General features: G+C 44.4%; 1 protein-coding gene across 1 annotated transcript in view; it reads right to left on the bottom strand.

Moving 5' to 3' along the window:
- Window positions 1–16415, bottom strand: part of SHD (Src homology 2 domain containing transforming protein D) — a 52063-nt gene extending 35648 nt beyond the window's left edge. Inside the window, exon 1 of the mRNA XM_070936683.1 lies at window positions 16101–16415. Within this exon, the coding sequence (XP_070792784.1) occupies window positions 16101–16415 (315 nt within the window). The remainder of the gene's footprint in view (window positions 1–16100) is intronic.
- Window positions 16416–16776: the final 361 nt, after the last annotated feature.

Here is a 16776-nt window from a genome sequence, read left to right as displayed (position 1 = left end):
GCAATGCTATTCTATTCTCTTTATAACCATCATCTATATCTATGTACCTATCTATCTATCATCTATCTATAATCATCTATCTATCTAAGTATCTATCATCTATCTATCTCTATCTCTATCTATCATCTATCAATCAATCATGTATCTATCATGTATCTATCAGCTATCTATATCTATCTATCATCTATCTATCTATCTATCTCTATCATCTATCTATCATCTATCATCTATCTATCTATCATCTATCTATCATCTATCTATCTATCTATCTATCTGGCTATCTATCTATCTATCTATCATCTATTTATCTATCATCTATCTATCTATCTATCTATCTATCTATCTATCTATCTATCCATCTATCTTTCATCTATCTATCTATTTATCTATCATCTATCTATATCTATTTATCTGTCTATATCTATCATCTAGCTATCATCTAGCTATCTATTATCTACCTACCTACCTATCATCTCTATTTATTTATCATATGTCTTTCTATCTATATCTATATCTATATCTATATCTATATCTATATCTATATCTATATCTATATCTATATCTATATCTGTCTGTCATTCTATTCTATTCTATTCTATTCTATTCTATTCTATTCTATTCTATTCTATTCTATTCTATTCTATTCTATTCTATTCTATTCTATTCTATTCTCCTTCTCTTCTTTCTCTTTCTCCTCCTTCTCTTCTCCTTCTCCTTCTTATTCTATTCTAGATCACAAAAAGCAACTGAGCAATTCCGCCCTGTGCTGTGTGTTTGTGTGTGTCTGTACGTTCTTGCGAAAAGCTTGGTCAGGATGGCATCCTGCTGTTTTGAACCGGAGACCCCCCAGCCAAGAGGGAGGCTGCTGCCCACCCAGGAACCAGCTCTTAAGTGGGTTCATTAAAGCCCCACCAGCAGGGCCGGTTTGGGACCCCTGTCATCTCCGATTCCCCCCCCCCCAATTATCCTTGAGTGCATCGTCAGGCCTCAAAGCCCCCCCCTCAAATGAAGACCACCCTGCCCTGTCCTGCTGTGCCTTCTGCCCCACACCTGTCGGTCAGGTGGCCCACTCTGCCGCCCCTTTGCTATCCTGTGGACCCTAATGGCTCTGCTCACCCCCGCCTGCTCGATGGCGCATTAGATGCGCTCCAACGGGCCAGAAAAAGCCCGCAAGGCAATCGTAGGCCAATCCTTCTCTTCTCCCCCCCCCAACCATTATCCTCTCTTCTCCCCCTCGGTGCGTGCCGATTGAGTGCTGTCAAACGGCACCCGAGGGACGGAGGCGAGGGGGGAGCCCAAAGGAACGTCCTTCTTCCTTCAGTCCCCCCCACCTCAATTCCCTGCGCACGGGAGATGCTCCCTCTGTCTTTGCAATCTTTGCACACTCTTTGGACTGCACAACGACAGCTGTCCTCTTTTCTTGTTCGCAGGCAACCAGGCTATGTTGGGGGTGAAAAGGTATAACAGGGAGGAGAGGTGTGGGGGGGGGGGGGTTGGGAGGAAGGCGTTGCCTGCCCTACCAGCAAAGGATTTCTGGGGCTGCCGGAAGCTTTGCGTGGTTATGATCTGGAGGAGAATATTTGTAGATCGGGGTTGAGCTGTGGGGTCCTTGGTGCTCTCTGAGCTTGGTGCTTTTCTTTGCAGACCTCTCGTGACCCAGCTAGGTAACGTTATCAGTGCTAGAAGAGAACGGGGTTTGTAGAGTGGAGGAAGAAGAGGAGGAGGAGGAGGAGGAGGAGAGGGCAGGACTGTGGGGTCCTTAGTGCGCTCTGAGTGTAATTGTTTTCTTGCAGATGTTTCATGACCCAACTAGCTAACATCATCAATGCTAGAAGGGAGGGAGGGAGGGAGGGAGGAGGAGGAGGAGGAGAAGGAGGAGACTGTGGGGTTCTTGGTGCCCTCTAAGCTTCATTGTTTTTTTTATTTATTTTTATTTGATTTATATGCCTCCCTTCTCCGGAGACTCAGGGCGGCTTACAATGTGTTAAGCAATAGCCTTCATACTTTTGTATATTTATACAAAGTCAGCTTATTGCCCCCACAATCTGGGTCCTCATTTCACCGACCTTAGAAAGGATGGAAGGCTGAGTCAACCTTGAGCCTGGTAAGATTCGAACCTGCAGAAATTGTAGGCAGCTGTGTTAATTACAGGGTGCATTAAACCACTGTACTACCAAGGCTCCTTGTTTTCTTGCAGACTTTTCATGACCCAACTAGGTTACATCATCAATGCTAGAAGGGAGAGGAGGAGGAGGAGGAGGAGGAGGAGGAGGAGGAGGAGGAGGAGGAGGAGGAGGAGGAGGAGGAGACGACTGTGGGGTTCTTGGTGCCCTCTAAGCTTCATTGTTTTCTTGCAGACTTTTCATGACCCAACTAGGTTACATCATCAGTGCTAGAAGGGAGAGGAGGAGGAGGAGGAGGAGGAGGAGAAGGAGGAGGAGGAGGAGACTGTGGGGTTCTTGGTGCCCTCTAAGCTTCATTGTTTTCTTGCAGACCTTTCATGACCCAACTAGGTTACATCATCAGTGCTAGAAGGGAGAGGAGGAGGAGGAGGACTGTGGGATCCTTAGTGCTCTCTGAGCGTAACTGTTTTCTTGCAGATGTTTTCATTACCCAACTAGGTAACATCATCAGTGCTAAAAGGGAGTAAGGTTGGTTTTCTGATTATATACAGTGGCTTGGGCTTCCAACTCAGACAACCAGCCAAATAATAAACAACAGCCTAATCAAGGAACTACCAATGAGAAAACAACACTCTCAACCAACATTGTTTATATACATTACTTGTATATAAACAAGAGAGTCAATCCAACTTTCTTCTGGCACTGATGAAGTTACCTAGTATGGTAATAAAACGTCTTCAAGGAAACAAGCAAGTTCAGAGACCACCAAGGACTTCAGAGTCCTCCTCAGAGTCCCCCACCACCACACAAACCCCACAATCCCTTCTAGTTGGGTCATGAAACATCTGCAAGCAAAGATCCAAGCTCAGAGAGCACCAAAGACCCCACAATTATGATTTATTTTAGCTACTTCCAGCTTAGATCAACCCCCCTGCTTTTCATCCAGGATCTCAAAAGGTTATTTCTTCAGTTACACGTTTTGAAAGGCACAAAGATGTCATTAAAAAGAGTATTTTTTATTTCGCTCTGCGTTCCATTCCCAAACTTTTATTTTAGCAATAAATAAATAAATAAAATACTAACATTTTATTTTAGGAGTATTTTTCTTGTATGGTCCTCTGCTTTAAAAACCATTAATTAATAAGTACTCAGCCTTGGTGGCACAGCAGACTAAAGCACTGTTAAGTAACACCAGCTGCCTGCAATTACTGTGAGTTCAAATCTCACCAGGCTCAAGGTCGACTCAGCCTTCCATCCTTTCTAAGGTGGGTAAAATGAGGACCCGGTTTGTGGGGGCAATAAGCTGACTTTGTATAAAATATACAAAAGTATGACGGCTATTGCTTAACGCATTGTAAGCCGCCCTGAGTCTCTGGAGAAGGGCGGCATAAAAAAATAAATAAAATAAAATAAAATAAAATAAAATAAAATAAAATAAAATAGAACACCGCTTAGAGCCCCCCCCCGAAAGCTCTACTAAGCAGGTATATACAAAAGTATGAAGGCTATTGCTTAAAGCATTGTAAGCCGCCCTGAGTCTCCAGAGAAGGACGGCATATAAATTGAACCAATAAATAAATAAATAAATAAATAAATAAATAAATAAATAAATAAATAAATAAATAAATAAATCATTGTGTGTGTGTGTGTGTATATATATATATACAAGTACACGTGCATGCACACATACACACACGTTTTCCTGAAACAACAATCCTGCGAGGTAGGTTGGGGGCTGGGGAATTCTGGGAGTTGAAGTCTTCAAGTTGTCGAGGTTGAGAGGCCCTGAGGTAAAGAGAAGCCGTTCTAGATTTCCCCCTCGCCCCCCCTTGCTTTGGGTGAGATAATTATTACATTTATTAATTTCGGCAGGTGATTAATTATTTGAATTCACCGTGGCATTTCTTAGCGGTGTGCTGTGATTGCTTTTGACCCCTGACACCTTGGCAAGGTATCTTCCCATTAAGAGTTTTTAATCTGGTTTGAGAGTCCGCTGGCGGCATTTTCCATGGAATTAAGAAAGGCAAAAGAAGAAAGCGGGATCTTCGCAATCAGACTAAGCCGCCATTTTGCAACCTCGACTATTCGAAGAGGGGCGGACTTCAACTCCCAGAATTCCCCAGCCAGCCATGCTCTACTCTACAGGGAGTCCTCAACTTACGGCCACGATTGAGCCCAAAATTTCTGTTTTGCCCGCATTTTACAACCTTTCCTGCCACGGTTGTTAAGTGAATCCCTCCAGTTATTAAGTTATTAAGGTTGTTAAGTGAGTCTGGCTTCCCCATGGACGTTGCTTGTCAGGAGGTCGCGAAAGGGAATCACGTGACCCTGCAACTGTCGTAAATATGAATCAGTTGCCAAGCGTCCAAATTTTCCTCACGTGACCATGGGGATATGGCCGTAAGTGTGAAAAACGGTCCTAAGTCACTTTTTTCAGTGCCATTGCAACTTCGAAGGGTCACTAAATGATCTGTTGTAAGTCCTATCTGTACTACAGCTGTTTTTTTAACCCGATGGAAGAGTCTGGGCATATTTTTTGTTCTGGAATTCTGCTCCATAAATCCAGATTATTATCCTGCGGCCTAAATTCCAAGCACTAATGGATCCTCAATTTGGATTCCTTTGGTTCCAACGATTCCAACTTTAACCTGATTTTTTAAAAAGGATTTACCTTTTTTGCATGGTCCCTAAAAGACCCAGATGGGTTCAAAGAACAATGCTTTCATTAGAATTGCAATTCAATCCCATTAATTTAATTAATGTATTCATTAACTGAATATATCCTATTTAGACTTAACAATAGGTCTTTTGCACCAGGTTCCATGCGGGCTGAGGATAATGGGAGTTTGGCTCCACAGGAGGAGAGGAGCGGCATGAAAGGTCGACAGCTGGTACAGAGCAAGCCATGATGACAACCCAAGCCGTGAGGACAGAGCAAGCCACAATGACAGCCCAAGCCATGAGGACAGAACAAGCCATGATGACTGCACAAGCCATGAGGACAGAACAAGCCACAATGACAGCCCAAGCCATGAGGACAGAACAAGCCATGATGACTGCAAAAGCCATGAGGACAGAACAAACCACGATGGCAGCCCAAGCCATGAGGACAGAACAAGCCACAATGACAGCCCAAGCCATGAGGACAGAACAAGCCACAATGACTGCATAAGCCATGAGGGCAGAACAAGCCACGATGACTGCAAAAGCCATGAGGACAGAACAAACCACGATGGCAGCCCAAGCCATGAGGACAGAACAAGCCACGATTGCAGCCCAAGCCAAGAAGACAGAACAAGCCACAATGACTGCATAAGCCATGAGGGCAGAACAAGCCACGATGGCTGCACAAGCCATGAGGACAGAACAAGCCATGAGGACAGATCAAGCCACGATGGCAGCCCAAGTCATGAGGACAGAACAAGCCATGATGGCAGCACAAGCCATGAGGACAGAACAAGCCACAATGATAGCCCAAGCCATGAGGACAGAACAAGTCAAGATGACAGCCCAAAGCAAGAGGACAGAACAAGCCACGATGGCTGCACAAACCATGAGGACAGCACAAGCCATGAGGACAGAACAAGCCATGAGGACAGAACAAGCCACGATGGCAGCCCAAGTCATGAGGACAGAACAAGCCACGATGGCAGCCCAAGTAATGAGGACAGAACAAGCCACGATGGCAGCCCAAGCCATGAGGACAGTACAAGCCATGATGATGTCACATCCCTCATGCAAACATGGCCGACGATTGTTGAGGCAAGAGACCCTAATCCCCGACCTTTGGCACAATGACATCATAGCTGAGTGGGCATGACATCATCTCCCCCCTTCCTTCTCCCTCGGAGACCCGTGGCCAGACCCAGGTTCAAATTCTGCCTACCAAACATTTCTTCCACCATTTAATATCATCCTCATCCTATTGCTGCTGGGTTTTTTTTTTCAGGCTCTGCTTCCCCGACTCCATTATTGGGAATATATTCATCAGACTGTATATTAAGTGCTCTGATCTATTATCGCAGGTGAATTAAGTGTCAGGAGCGAAGGGCGTGTAAACTCTGTCGATATTTTAATTAAAATCGGACACCCGGAGGGGGTTTAGGGATGGGGATGGAGGAAGCTAAGTGTGAAATGCAAACACGGAAAAGAGGGGATTCATTCAGTGCAAGGCTGGGAGGAATCCTTGTTTTCGACCAGCCAAAAACACAAGATATTAGAGAAGCCCCAAATTTGCCCCATTTGGGTGACCCTCAAATTCTCAGTTTTAACATGACAAAAGAGAGAGAGAGAGATGATATAGATAGATGACATAGGTAGGTAGAGAGATAGAGATAGAGATAGAGATAGAGATAGATAGATAGATAGATAGATAGATAGATAGATAGATAGATAGATAGATAGATACATGCATGATAGAAAGATAGATGATAGATAGATAGATGATAGATAGATAGATAGATAGATAGATAGATGATAGATAGATAGATAGATAGATAGATAGATAGATAGATAGATAGACAGACAGACAGATAGGTAGATGGATGGATGGATGATAGGTAGACAGATGATAGATAGACAGATGATAGAAAGTTAGCTAGCTAGCTAGCTAGCTAGCTAGCTGATAGATAGATAGATAGATAGATAGATAGATAGATAGATGGATGATAGATAGATAGATAGATAGATAGATAGATAGATAGATAGATAAGCAGATAGATGGATGGATGGATGATAGGTAGATAGATAGATAGATAGATAGATAGATAGATAAGCAGATAGATGGATGGATGATAGGTAGATAGATAGATAGATAGATAGATAGATAGATAGATAGATGATAGATAGATAGATAGATAGATAGATAGATAGATAGGCAGATAGATGGATGGATGATAGGTAGATAGATAGATAGATAGATAGATAGATAGATAGATAGATAGGCAGATAGATAGATAGATGGATGGATGATAGATAGGTAGGTAGGTAGGTAGGTAAGTAGGTAAGTAGATAGTAGATAGATAGAAGAGAGAGAGAGAGAGATAAACAGATGAACAGAGCTGGAAGGGACCTTGTAGGTCATCTAGTCCAACTTCCCTGCCCAAGCAGGAGACCCTACACCATTTCTGACAGATGGCAGTCCAAGTCTCTTCTTGAAAGCTTCCAGTGATGAAGCTCCCACAACTTCTGGTGGCAAGCTGTTCCACTGGTCAATTGTCCTCATGGTCAGAAAATTTCTCCTTATTTCTAGGTTGAATCTCTCCCCTTGTTCAGTTTCCATCCATTATTCCTTGTCTGTCCTTCAGATGCTTTGGAAAATAGCTTGACCCTCTCCTCTCTGTAGCAGCCCCTCAAGTATTGGAAGATGGCTATCATGTCTCCCCTGGTCCTTCTCTTCACTAGACTGGGCCATGCCCAGTTCCTGCAACCGTTCTTCATATGTTTTAGCTTCCAGTCCCTCATCATCCTGGTTGCTCTTCTCTGCACTTTTTCTAGAATCTCAACAATTTTTTTTATAGTGTGGTGACCAAAACTGGACGCAGTACTCTACATGTGATCTTACTAAGGCTTTATAGAGGGGTATTAGTACCTCCCTTGATCTTGATGGTATCCTTCTCTTAATGCAATTTAGGATTGAGTTGGCTTTTTTGGCTGCTGCACAAATTGCTGGCTCATATTTAATTGGTTGTCCACTAAGACTCCAAGATCCCTCTCAGAATCACTGCTATTAAGCCTGGTTTCTCCCAGTCTGTATGTGTACCACTGGTGGGTTTCAAATTTTTTTACTACCGGTTCTGTGGGCGTGGCTTGGTGGGCGTGGCGTGGCTTGGTGGGCGTGGCTTGATAGGTGTGGCAGGGGAAGTATACTGTAAAATCTCCATTCCCTCCCAATCAGCTGGGACTTGGAAGGCAGAGAATAGATGGGGGTGAGGCCAGTCAGAATTTTTACTACCGGTTCTCCAGAACTGGTCAGAACCTGTTGAAACCCACCTCTGGTGCGCGCGCGCACACAGACACACACACACACGGTTCAGATTGCAAGACCACAACCCCACTCTCCTTTATTTTGACACACCCAATAAAGGTGGTTTGTACTGGTTCGTGCGAACCGGTAGCGGAAATCGTGGGTGGGCGTGGCAGGGGAAGGATACTGTAAAATCTCCATTCCTTCCCCACTCCAGGCAAAGGTTACTGCAAAATCCCCATTTCCTCCCAATCAGCTGGGACTTGGGAGGCAGAGAATAGATGGGGGCGGGGCCAGTCAGAATTTTTACTACCAGTTCTCCGAATGACTCAAAATTTCCGCTACCAGTTCGCCAGAACTGATCAGAACCTGCTGAAACCCACCTCTGATGTGTACTGATGAAAAAGGAGGCTTCAAGACCTCTTGAGGGCAGGTCTCTTTGGACATAAGTGCTCCCAAAGAATACAAAATAACAGAACAATAGGTTTGGAAGGGACCTCGGAGGTCTTCTAGTCCAACCCCCTTCTCGTTTCCGTCCTTAGAAGGGACAAAACGCGAAGCGTGAAGACTGTGGAACTGCCTCTCCTTGACTCCCAAAAATCTCAAAGCAAAACCATTTAATCAGCTGCAGATTTGGCACAAAGGCATGCGCAAAAGGCCCTTTGAAGGAGCCCCTTTGAACCCCTGGATCAAAGCGGAGCCTATTTGAAAGGGAACAATGCTCCCGATTTGCCTTTCATATGGACTGGGCTCTTTAATCAATCTTTTGCACGGTCCCTTTGAAATGCACCAGGAGATCTCTTTAAACTGAACATCTGTGCATGGAACTGTTAAACTAAGTGACAGATTTCTGGGTGTTTTTTTTTTTTTAAATCATGATTGTGTTTGGGGGAGAGAGAGAGAGTGTGTAGGTAGCTCCTAATCTTACATGGATCCCTACTGGGGGTTGCCTTAGTCCCCGCCCGCCCCCCCCCCAAAACAGGAAGCAGGGAATTGCAAGGGAAGCAGTGTGAATAAAATTGAACTGTGATCTCGCTTGCAAAGTGTGACATTCTAGGTCAAGCATCAGCTCCCATCTGTGCAAAAAGAGGCAGAGAGAGAGAGAAGGGGGGAGGGGAAGGGAAAAGAAAGAGAAGGGAAGAAGCAAAAGGGAAGAGAGAAGAAAGAAGGAAGGGGAGGGGAGGGGAGGGGAGGGGAGGGAAGAGAAGGGAAGGAAAGGAAAGGAAAGGAAGAAGGGAGGGAAGGGAAGGGGGAAGGGAAGGAAGAAGGGAGGGAAAGAAAGGAAAGGAGGGAGGGAAGGAAGGGAAAGAAAAAAAAAGGAAAGAAAGAGGGAAGAGAAAGGAAAGGGAAGGAAAGGAAAGGAAGAAGGGAGGGAAGGAGGAAGGAAAGGAAGAAGGGAGGGAAGGGAAGGAGGAAGGAAAGGAAGAAGGGAGGGAAGGGAAGGAGGAAGAGAAGGGAAAGAGGGAAAGGAAAGGAAGAAGGGAAGGGAAAGGAAGAAAAAAGGAAAGGAAAGAGAAAGAATGAAAGGAAAGGAAAGGAAAGGAAAGGAAAGAAGGAAAGGAAAGGAAAGGAAAGGAAAGGAAAGGAAAGGAAAGGAAAGGAAAGGAAAGGAAAGGAAAGGAAGAAGGGAGGGAAGGGAAGGGGGAAGGAAAGGAAGAACGGAGGGAAAGAAAGGAAAGGAGGGAGGGAAGGAAGGGAAAGAAAAAACAAAAGGAAAGAAAGAGGGAAGAGAAAGGGAAGGGAAGGAAAGGAAAGGAAGAAGGGAGGGAAGGGGGAAGGAAAGGAAGAAGGGAGGGAAGGGAAGGAGGAAGGAAAGGAAGAAGGGAGGGAAGGGAAGGGAAGGAGGAAGAGAAGGGAAAGAGGGAAAGGAAAGGAAGAAGGGAAGGGAAGGGAAGGAAGGAAAAAAGGAAAGGAAAGGAAAGGAAAGCGGTGTGAGAAATCCCTTCAGGGCAATTAACACTTTTCCAAACAGCCCAGCACTTTCAAAAACACCTCCGTGTCAAAACATGTCCAAGGCAGGAAGAGAGAAAAGAGAATCGGTGTTCCCTTTTGTGCACACACATTTTGTTCCAAGCATGAGCATCCATGAGATTGTGTGTGTGTGTGTGTGTGTGTGTGTGTGTGAGTGAGAGAGAGAGTGTGAGTGAGTGTGTGTGTGTGAAAAATCAAGATGGCAGCCATATCTGTGTAAGTGAAGCCCATCCCCCTTTTTTTCCACAGCATCTTGATATTTTTTGTTCTGACACCCTCCAGGATTTGTCCCTCCTTAAGGACTTGTAACTTGTTGAAATGTTAAGCGGATCGACAGGACAGGACAGCGTTTGATTCACACAACCCAGGGAAACCTATCTTTATAGACTTGTTAGTCCATTCTGTGAGGCGCAAGCAACTATGTCAGTTTTCCTCAACAACTTTAAGAGGTGTGGACTTCAACTGACAGAATCCCCCAGCTAGTGCCTTTTGGGGATCCGTCATAACTTCGAACCAAGCAATCAGTCCTAAGTTGAAAACTACATGTGTACTGCTTCTGCTGCTTTGATTTTAAAACCAGATCTTTCTCCTACAGGTAGTCCTCGACTTACAACAGTTCGTTAAATGACTGTTTCAGCGGCACTGAAAAAGTGTGACTTATGACCGTTTTTCACACTTACGACTGTTGCAGCCTTCCCATGGTCACGGGATCAAAATTCAGACGCTTGGCAACTGACTCACATTTATGACGGTTGCGGCATCCCGGGGTCACGTGATCTCCTTTTGTGACCTTCTGACAAGCCAAGTCAATGGGGAAGCCAGATTCACTGAACAACCGGGTTACTAACTTATCAACTGCAGGGATTCACTTAACAACGGTGGCAAGAAAAAGTGTAAATTGGGGCAAAAGTCACTTAACCGACATCTCACTTAACAACAGAAATTGTTGGTCTCAAGTCAAGGACTACCTGTATTCCCCACAGATACCAGTAGATCATCCTTTCTCTCTTTTGTCATGTTAAAAATGAGAATTTGATGATCACCCGTGGAAGGAGTGCGGGGTAAATTTTTCTGTCTGTCTGTCTAATCTATCTATCTATATCTATCAATTTATTGTCTATCATCTATTTCATTTATTTTATCTATCTCATCTATTTATCTAGCTAGCTAGCTATCATCTTATTAATTTCATCTATCTCATCTATGTATCATCTATATCTATCATCCATCAATTTATTATCTATCTATCTATCTACTGTATCTATCTATCTATCATCTATCTGTCTATCTTTATCATCTAGCTAGCTAGCTGTCATCTATTTCATCTATCGATCTCATCTATGTATCATCTATATCTATCATCCATCAATTTATTATCTATCTATCTATCTATCATCTATCTGTCTATCTTTATCATCTAGCTAGCTAGCTAGCTGTCATCTATCAATTTCATCTATCGATCTCATCTATGTATCATGTATATCTATCATCCATCAATTTATTATCTATCATCTATCTATTTCATCTATCTATCTATCTATCTATCTATCTATCTATCTATCTATCTATCTATCTATCTATCATCTATCTGTCTTTATCATCTAGCTAGCTAGCTAGCTGTCATCTATTAATTTCATCTATCTTATCTATGTATATCAATTTATTATCTATCTATCTATCTATCTATCTATCTATCTATCTATCTATCTATCTATCTATCACTCTCTCTCTCTATCTCCTTGGTGGCGTAGCAGTTAGAATGCAGCATTGCAGGCAAACTCTGCCCACTGCCAGGAATTCAATCCTAACCGATTCAAAATTGACTCAGCCTTCCATCTTTCTGAGGTTGGTAAAATGAGGACCGAGATTGTTGGGGGCAATAAGGCTGACTCTGTAAACCACTTAGAGAGGGTTGCAAAGCATCGTGAAGCAGTATATAAGTATAAGTGCTATTGCTATTATCTATCTATCTATCTATCTATCTATCTATCTATCTATCTATCTATCTATCTATTATCTATCCATCCCCCCCCTCTCTGCAGTTGTTAAGGGAATTGTGCAGTCATGAAGCAAATCTAGCTTCCCCATTTGATTTTGCTTGTCAGATGGTCACAAAAGGAGACCATGTGCTCCCAGGACACTGCAATTGTCATAAACACAGGCCAGGTGCCACACGTCTGAATTTTGATCACATGACCATGGGGAAAACACGCATCGGTTGTAAGTGCGAGATCTGGTTAGAAGTCACATTTTCCGGTGCCGTTGTGTAACTTTGAATGGTCACTAAATGAGTGTACTCCAGTTTACAACAATCTCAGGCGCCACAGAAATGGGGCGCAAGCCACGGAAAAGTCTAATCCGTTTTTTTTACCATTTCATACGCAGGAATATTTTATTTATGGAATTATTTATGAGTCCCCTTCCATTGCAAGCGGGGCCTCCATGGGGAGCAGACAAATTAAACCATGTTAAACAAGCTCATGAATAATATCATAAACATATTAGAATTACATAATTAATCAAAAATAGTATCATATTTATGAACCCTCCAATGGCACCTCTGCAGGGATATACTTTTAAAAGGGCAGGAGGGAAAATTGAGAATATAAAATGGAAACAGTTGGGGTCTCTTTGAAAAATGCTTTTTTTACTCCTGAGGGGCTAAACTCTCTCAAAACCCAATTCTGGCTACAGACACGTAGAAGCACATTAAATGCACACAAGTCACCAGCCACATTAATTATGGGCAGTCTTCGACTTACGCCCATTCGTTTAGCGACTGTTCCAAGTTACGGCGGCCCCGAAAAAGTCACTTACAACTGGTCCTCGCACTTACGACTATCAAAATTAGGGCAACTAGCATGGATTTATGATGATTGCAGCGTCCTCGGGTTTTGTGACAATGAAAAATGTGGCCGACAACCGATCCTCGCACTTACGACCATAGCGGCATGCCCATGGGTGACATGATCACAATTCAGACGCTTGGCAACTGGTTCGTATTTATGACAGTTGTAGTGTCAAGAGATCCTCACTTACAACCTTCCCAGCTGGCTTCTGACCAGCAGACAATTGCAGAAGTTGGATTCGTTTAACAACGGCATCACTCACTTAACAACTGCAGTGATTGGCTTAACCAATCAGTCATAAAAAAGATAATAAAAACTGAGGTGACTCAATTCCCAACGGGAATTGGGACCAATATTTCTGTTGCTAAGCACGACGGTTGTTAAGTGAATCAGGCCTGACATGATTGGCCCAAAGTCACCCAGCCAGTTTTCATGGCTAAGGCGGGACTAGAACTCACCATCTCCTGGTGATTGGTCCAAAGTCACCCAGCCAGCTTTCATACCTAAGGCGGGACTAGAACTCACTGTCTCCTGGTGATTGGCCCAAAATCACCCAGCCAGCTTTCATACCTAAGGCGGGACTAGAATTCACTGTCTCCTGGTGATTGGCCCAAAATCACCCAGCCAGCTTTCATACGTAAGGCGGGACTGGAACTCACCATCTCCTGGTGATTGGCCCAAAGCCACCCAACCAGCTTTCATACCTAAGGCGGGACTAGAACTCACCGTCTCCTGGTGATTGGTCCAAAATCACCCAGCCTAAGGCGGAACTAAAACTCACCGTCTCCTGATTTCTAATCTGGCGCCTGGTTCACTAGACGAAATATTATCATAGTAGCTACTCCATTTTGCTTTCTACTCTCTACCGCCACTGTTCCAGGTTTAATGAGGACTAGCCCCACAAACAAGCCCATCAACAGCACTTCCGAAGCCTTGCTTCCTTTACCTCTACCGGCAGAGACAAACCACTTGACACCTGAGTGTCAAAAGCGCATGATTGATGTGGGAAAGGTGACCACCGATCAAAACGGCAGCGACAGATCTAGTCAAAGCACTTCAGGCAGAGTGTTGTTGCTGGTTTTATTATTTCCTTATTTTTTAAAAAATGGTTTATGCTTTCAGTAACATCCATCACATGTTCTGCTGCCTCATCGATTTGATTTTTAGAGCGGCGCCTCCTGGAGTCCAAATTTTTCGGTATCTTTCTGCTTTTAAGATAAGATATAACCAGTGGTGAGATTCAAATAATTTAACAACCGGTTCTCTGCCCTAATGACCAGCTGGGTAGGCGTGGCTCCGTGGTCATGTGACCGTGTGGGCATAGTCAAATCAACGTCACTCAGGTCGATGGGCGCTTCGCCTTAGCTGTTACAATGTAACAAGGGTTAACCAGAGAGGCAGTTTCTATAAGCAGGGCAATAAAGATTAGGCTAGAAACAACACCAGAACATTTCCTTCCTGCCTTCCTTACAGGATTAGCCCCGTACACCGATTCTCCGAACTGCTTAGAAAGTTAACAACCGGCTCTCTGAATAGGTGCGAACTGGCTGAATCCCACCACTGGATATAACCTTTATGGTCGCTTTTCTTCTGTGAACACACCGGCACCAGGGGTGGGATTCAGCCGGTTCGAACTGGTTCAGGCGAATCAATAGTGGTGACCTGCCCACCTGCCCCGGCGTTATGCCGTCCTATTAAACTGCGTTTTTTTAAGCCATATGCATGCATGCAAGCCAGGCGTGGGTTCTACTTACTTTTACTACTGGTTCGCAATGGGGCCGTATGTGCGAGCAAGCGAAGCGAGCGCACATGTGCGCTCTTCTGCGCATGCGCAGAAGCATTTTGATGACATCATGGGCAGTGGGTGGAGCCTCCCATCGGTTTTACTACCGGTTCTATAGCTCACATTTTCGGTGCTGGGGCGAACCGGTTGTTAAATTATGTGAAGCCCATCACTGACCAGCACCCATTAAAAACTCATTTTGTGAGTCCTTTCTCAAAAGTTATTCTGAAAAAATCAGGAAGAAATTTGACACCTGGGGAAACGGGGAGAGAAAAATGCCAAATCTGGTTGCCAAATGTTTTCTTCTGGGGTTATAGGAAGTCCTCGGCTTAAGAACTATTCATTTAGTGACCGTTCGAAGTGACAACGGCACTGAAAAAAGGGACTTATGACCGATTTTCACATGTAACGACCATTGTAGCATCCCCATGGTCACGTGCTTGATATTTGGATGGTTGGCAGCTGACTCGTATTTATGACGGTTACAGAGTCCTGTGGTCACGTGATCCCCTTTTGCGACCTTCTGACAAGAGTCTCTTAACAACCGCATTACTAACTTAACAACTGTAGCGATTCACTCAACAACTGTGGCAAGGAAGATCGTAAAATGGAGAAAAACTCACTCAACAACCGTCTCGCATAGTAGCAGAAATTTAGGGCTCATTTGTGGTCGTAAGTTGAGGAGTACCTGTATTTTTCTCTAGAGTAGAAAATTTCCCTGTTTTTTTTTCTGTTCCCCCCCCTTACAGGTAGTCCTCGACTTACAACAGTTCATTTAGTGACCCTTCAAAGTTACAATATCACTGAAAAAAGTGAGTTAAGAACATTTTTCACACTTACGACCATTGCAGCATCCCCCTGGTCACATGATCAAAATTCAGACACTCGGCATCTGCCTCACATTTATGACAGTTGCAGCGTCCCTGGGTCACCTGATCTGCTTTTGTGACCTCCTGACAAGGCAGAGTCCATGGGGAAGCCAGATTCACTTAACAACCGTGTTACTCATTTAACAACAGGCCTGATTCGCTTAACAACCACGGCAAGAAAAGTCGTACAATGGGGCAAAACTCGCTTAGCAGATTTCTCACTTAACAACATACATGCTGGGCTCAATTGCGGTCGTAAATCGAGGACTACCTGTACATCACAATTTCAACTTTGAACACAGAAACTTTTTCGGGAGTGACATGGAAAATGCCACTCCACCACCACTGCCAACCCTTCTCCACTAAAAAAATCAACTCACGAATACCTCCAGAGAGATGTGAAATTCTCAAGCTCCCTGAAAATAAAGCGGAAAACCAGAAGCCTCTTCTCCACCCCATCTCACCCCACCCGGGGGACGAAACTGTCCCAGGACGCACAAGAGGGACTAGAAACCGGCATTTTACCTGATCTGACGGGACGGCAGAGTCCTCGCCCGCCGTGGCAAGGAGGGCCTTGCTCCGGTTAAGATCGGAGGCGTCCACTTTGATGAGACGGTGTTTGGGCGACCCGTATTTCCCTTCCAAATTGCCGCTGCAGCCGCCCCCCTTATTCGGCGAGCCTCCCGGATCCGGATCGGTTTTGCCGTCCCCGTCTTCGTAGGGATCCTCAAAATCTAAACTCTTCTGGGCCCGATAGGCCTTTAAGATGTCGCTCTCGGTGTAATCTGGCTTGGGGGGCTGCGGGGGAGACCTCCTGCTCCCAAAACTGAGGTAATCCTTAAACCATTTGGCCATGGTTTATCCGAGGTCGATGGCGGCCAGCACCCCCAACCCCCCCCAAAAAATTTCCTGCGAGATGGACAAGCCAACTAGGAGCAGAACAAGATCTTCAAATTCTCGCTTAAGATCATCCGTGTGAATCGGGATTGGTAATCCGGATTAGCTGCTATCCATCACTGCTCCTGATGTGAAGAAAGAAAGGGAAGCGGAGTGGTTATTTCCCCCTGTACTGGTAGTCCTCGACTTACAACCATTTGTTTAGTGACCGTTCAAAGTTACAACGGCACTGAAAAAAGTGATTTAGGACCATTTCCCTTTTTTTCTGTCTGTGTCTCTGTCTGTCTCTCTCTCTCTCTCTTTGTCTCTCACTTTCTCA

The sequence above is a fragment of the Pituophis catenifer genome, unplaced genomic scaffold, assembly GCF_029215685.1.
Source record: "Pituophis catenifer annectens isolate HBS135680 unplaced genomic scaffold, rPitCat1.0.hap2 SCAF_1, whole genome shotgun sequence".
NCBI lineage: Eukaryota > Metazoa > Chordata > Lepidosauria > Squamata > Colubridae > Pituophis > Pituophis catenifer.
This window is presented reverse-complemented; position numbering and strand designations above follow the sequence as displayed.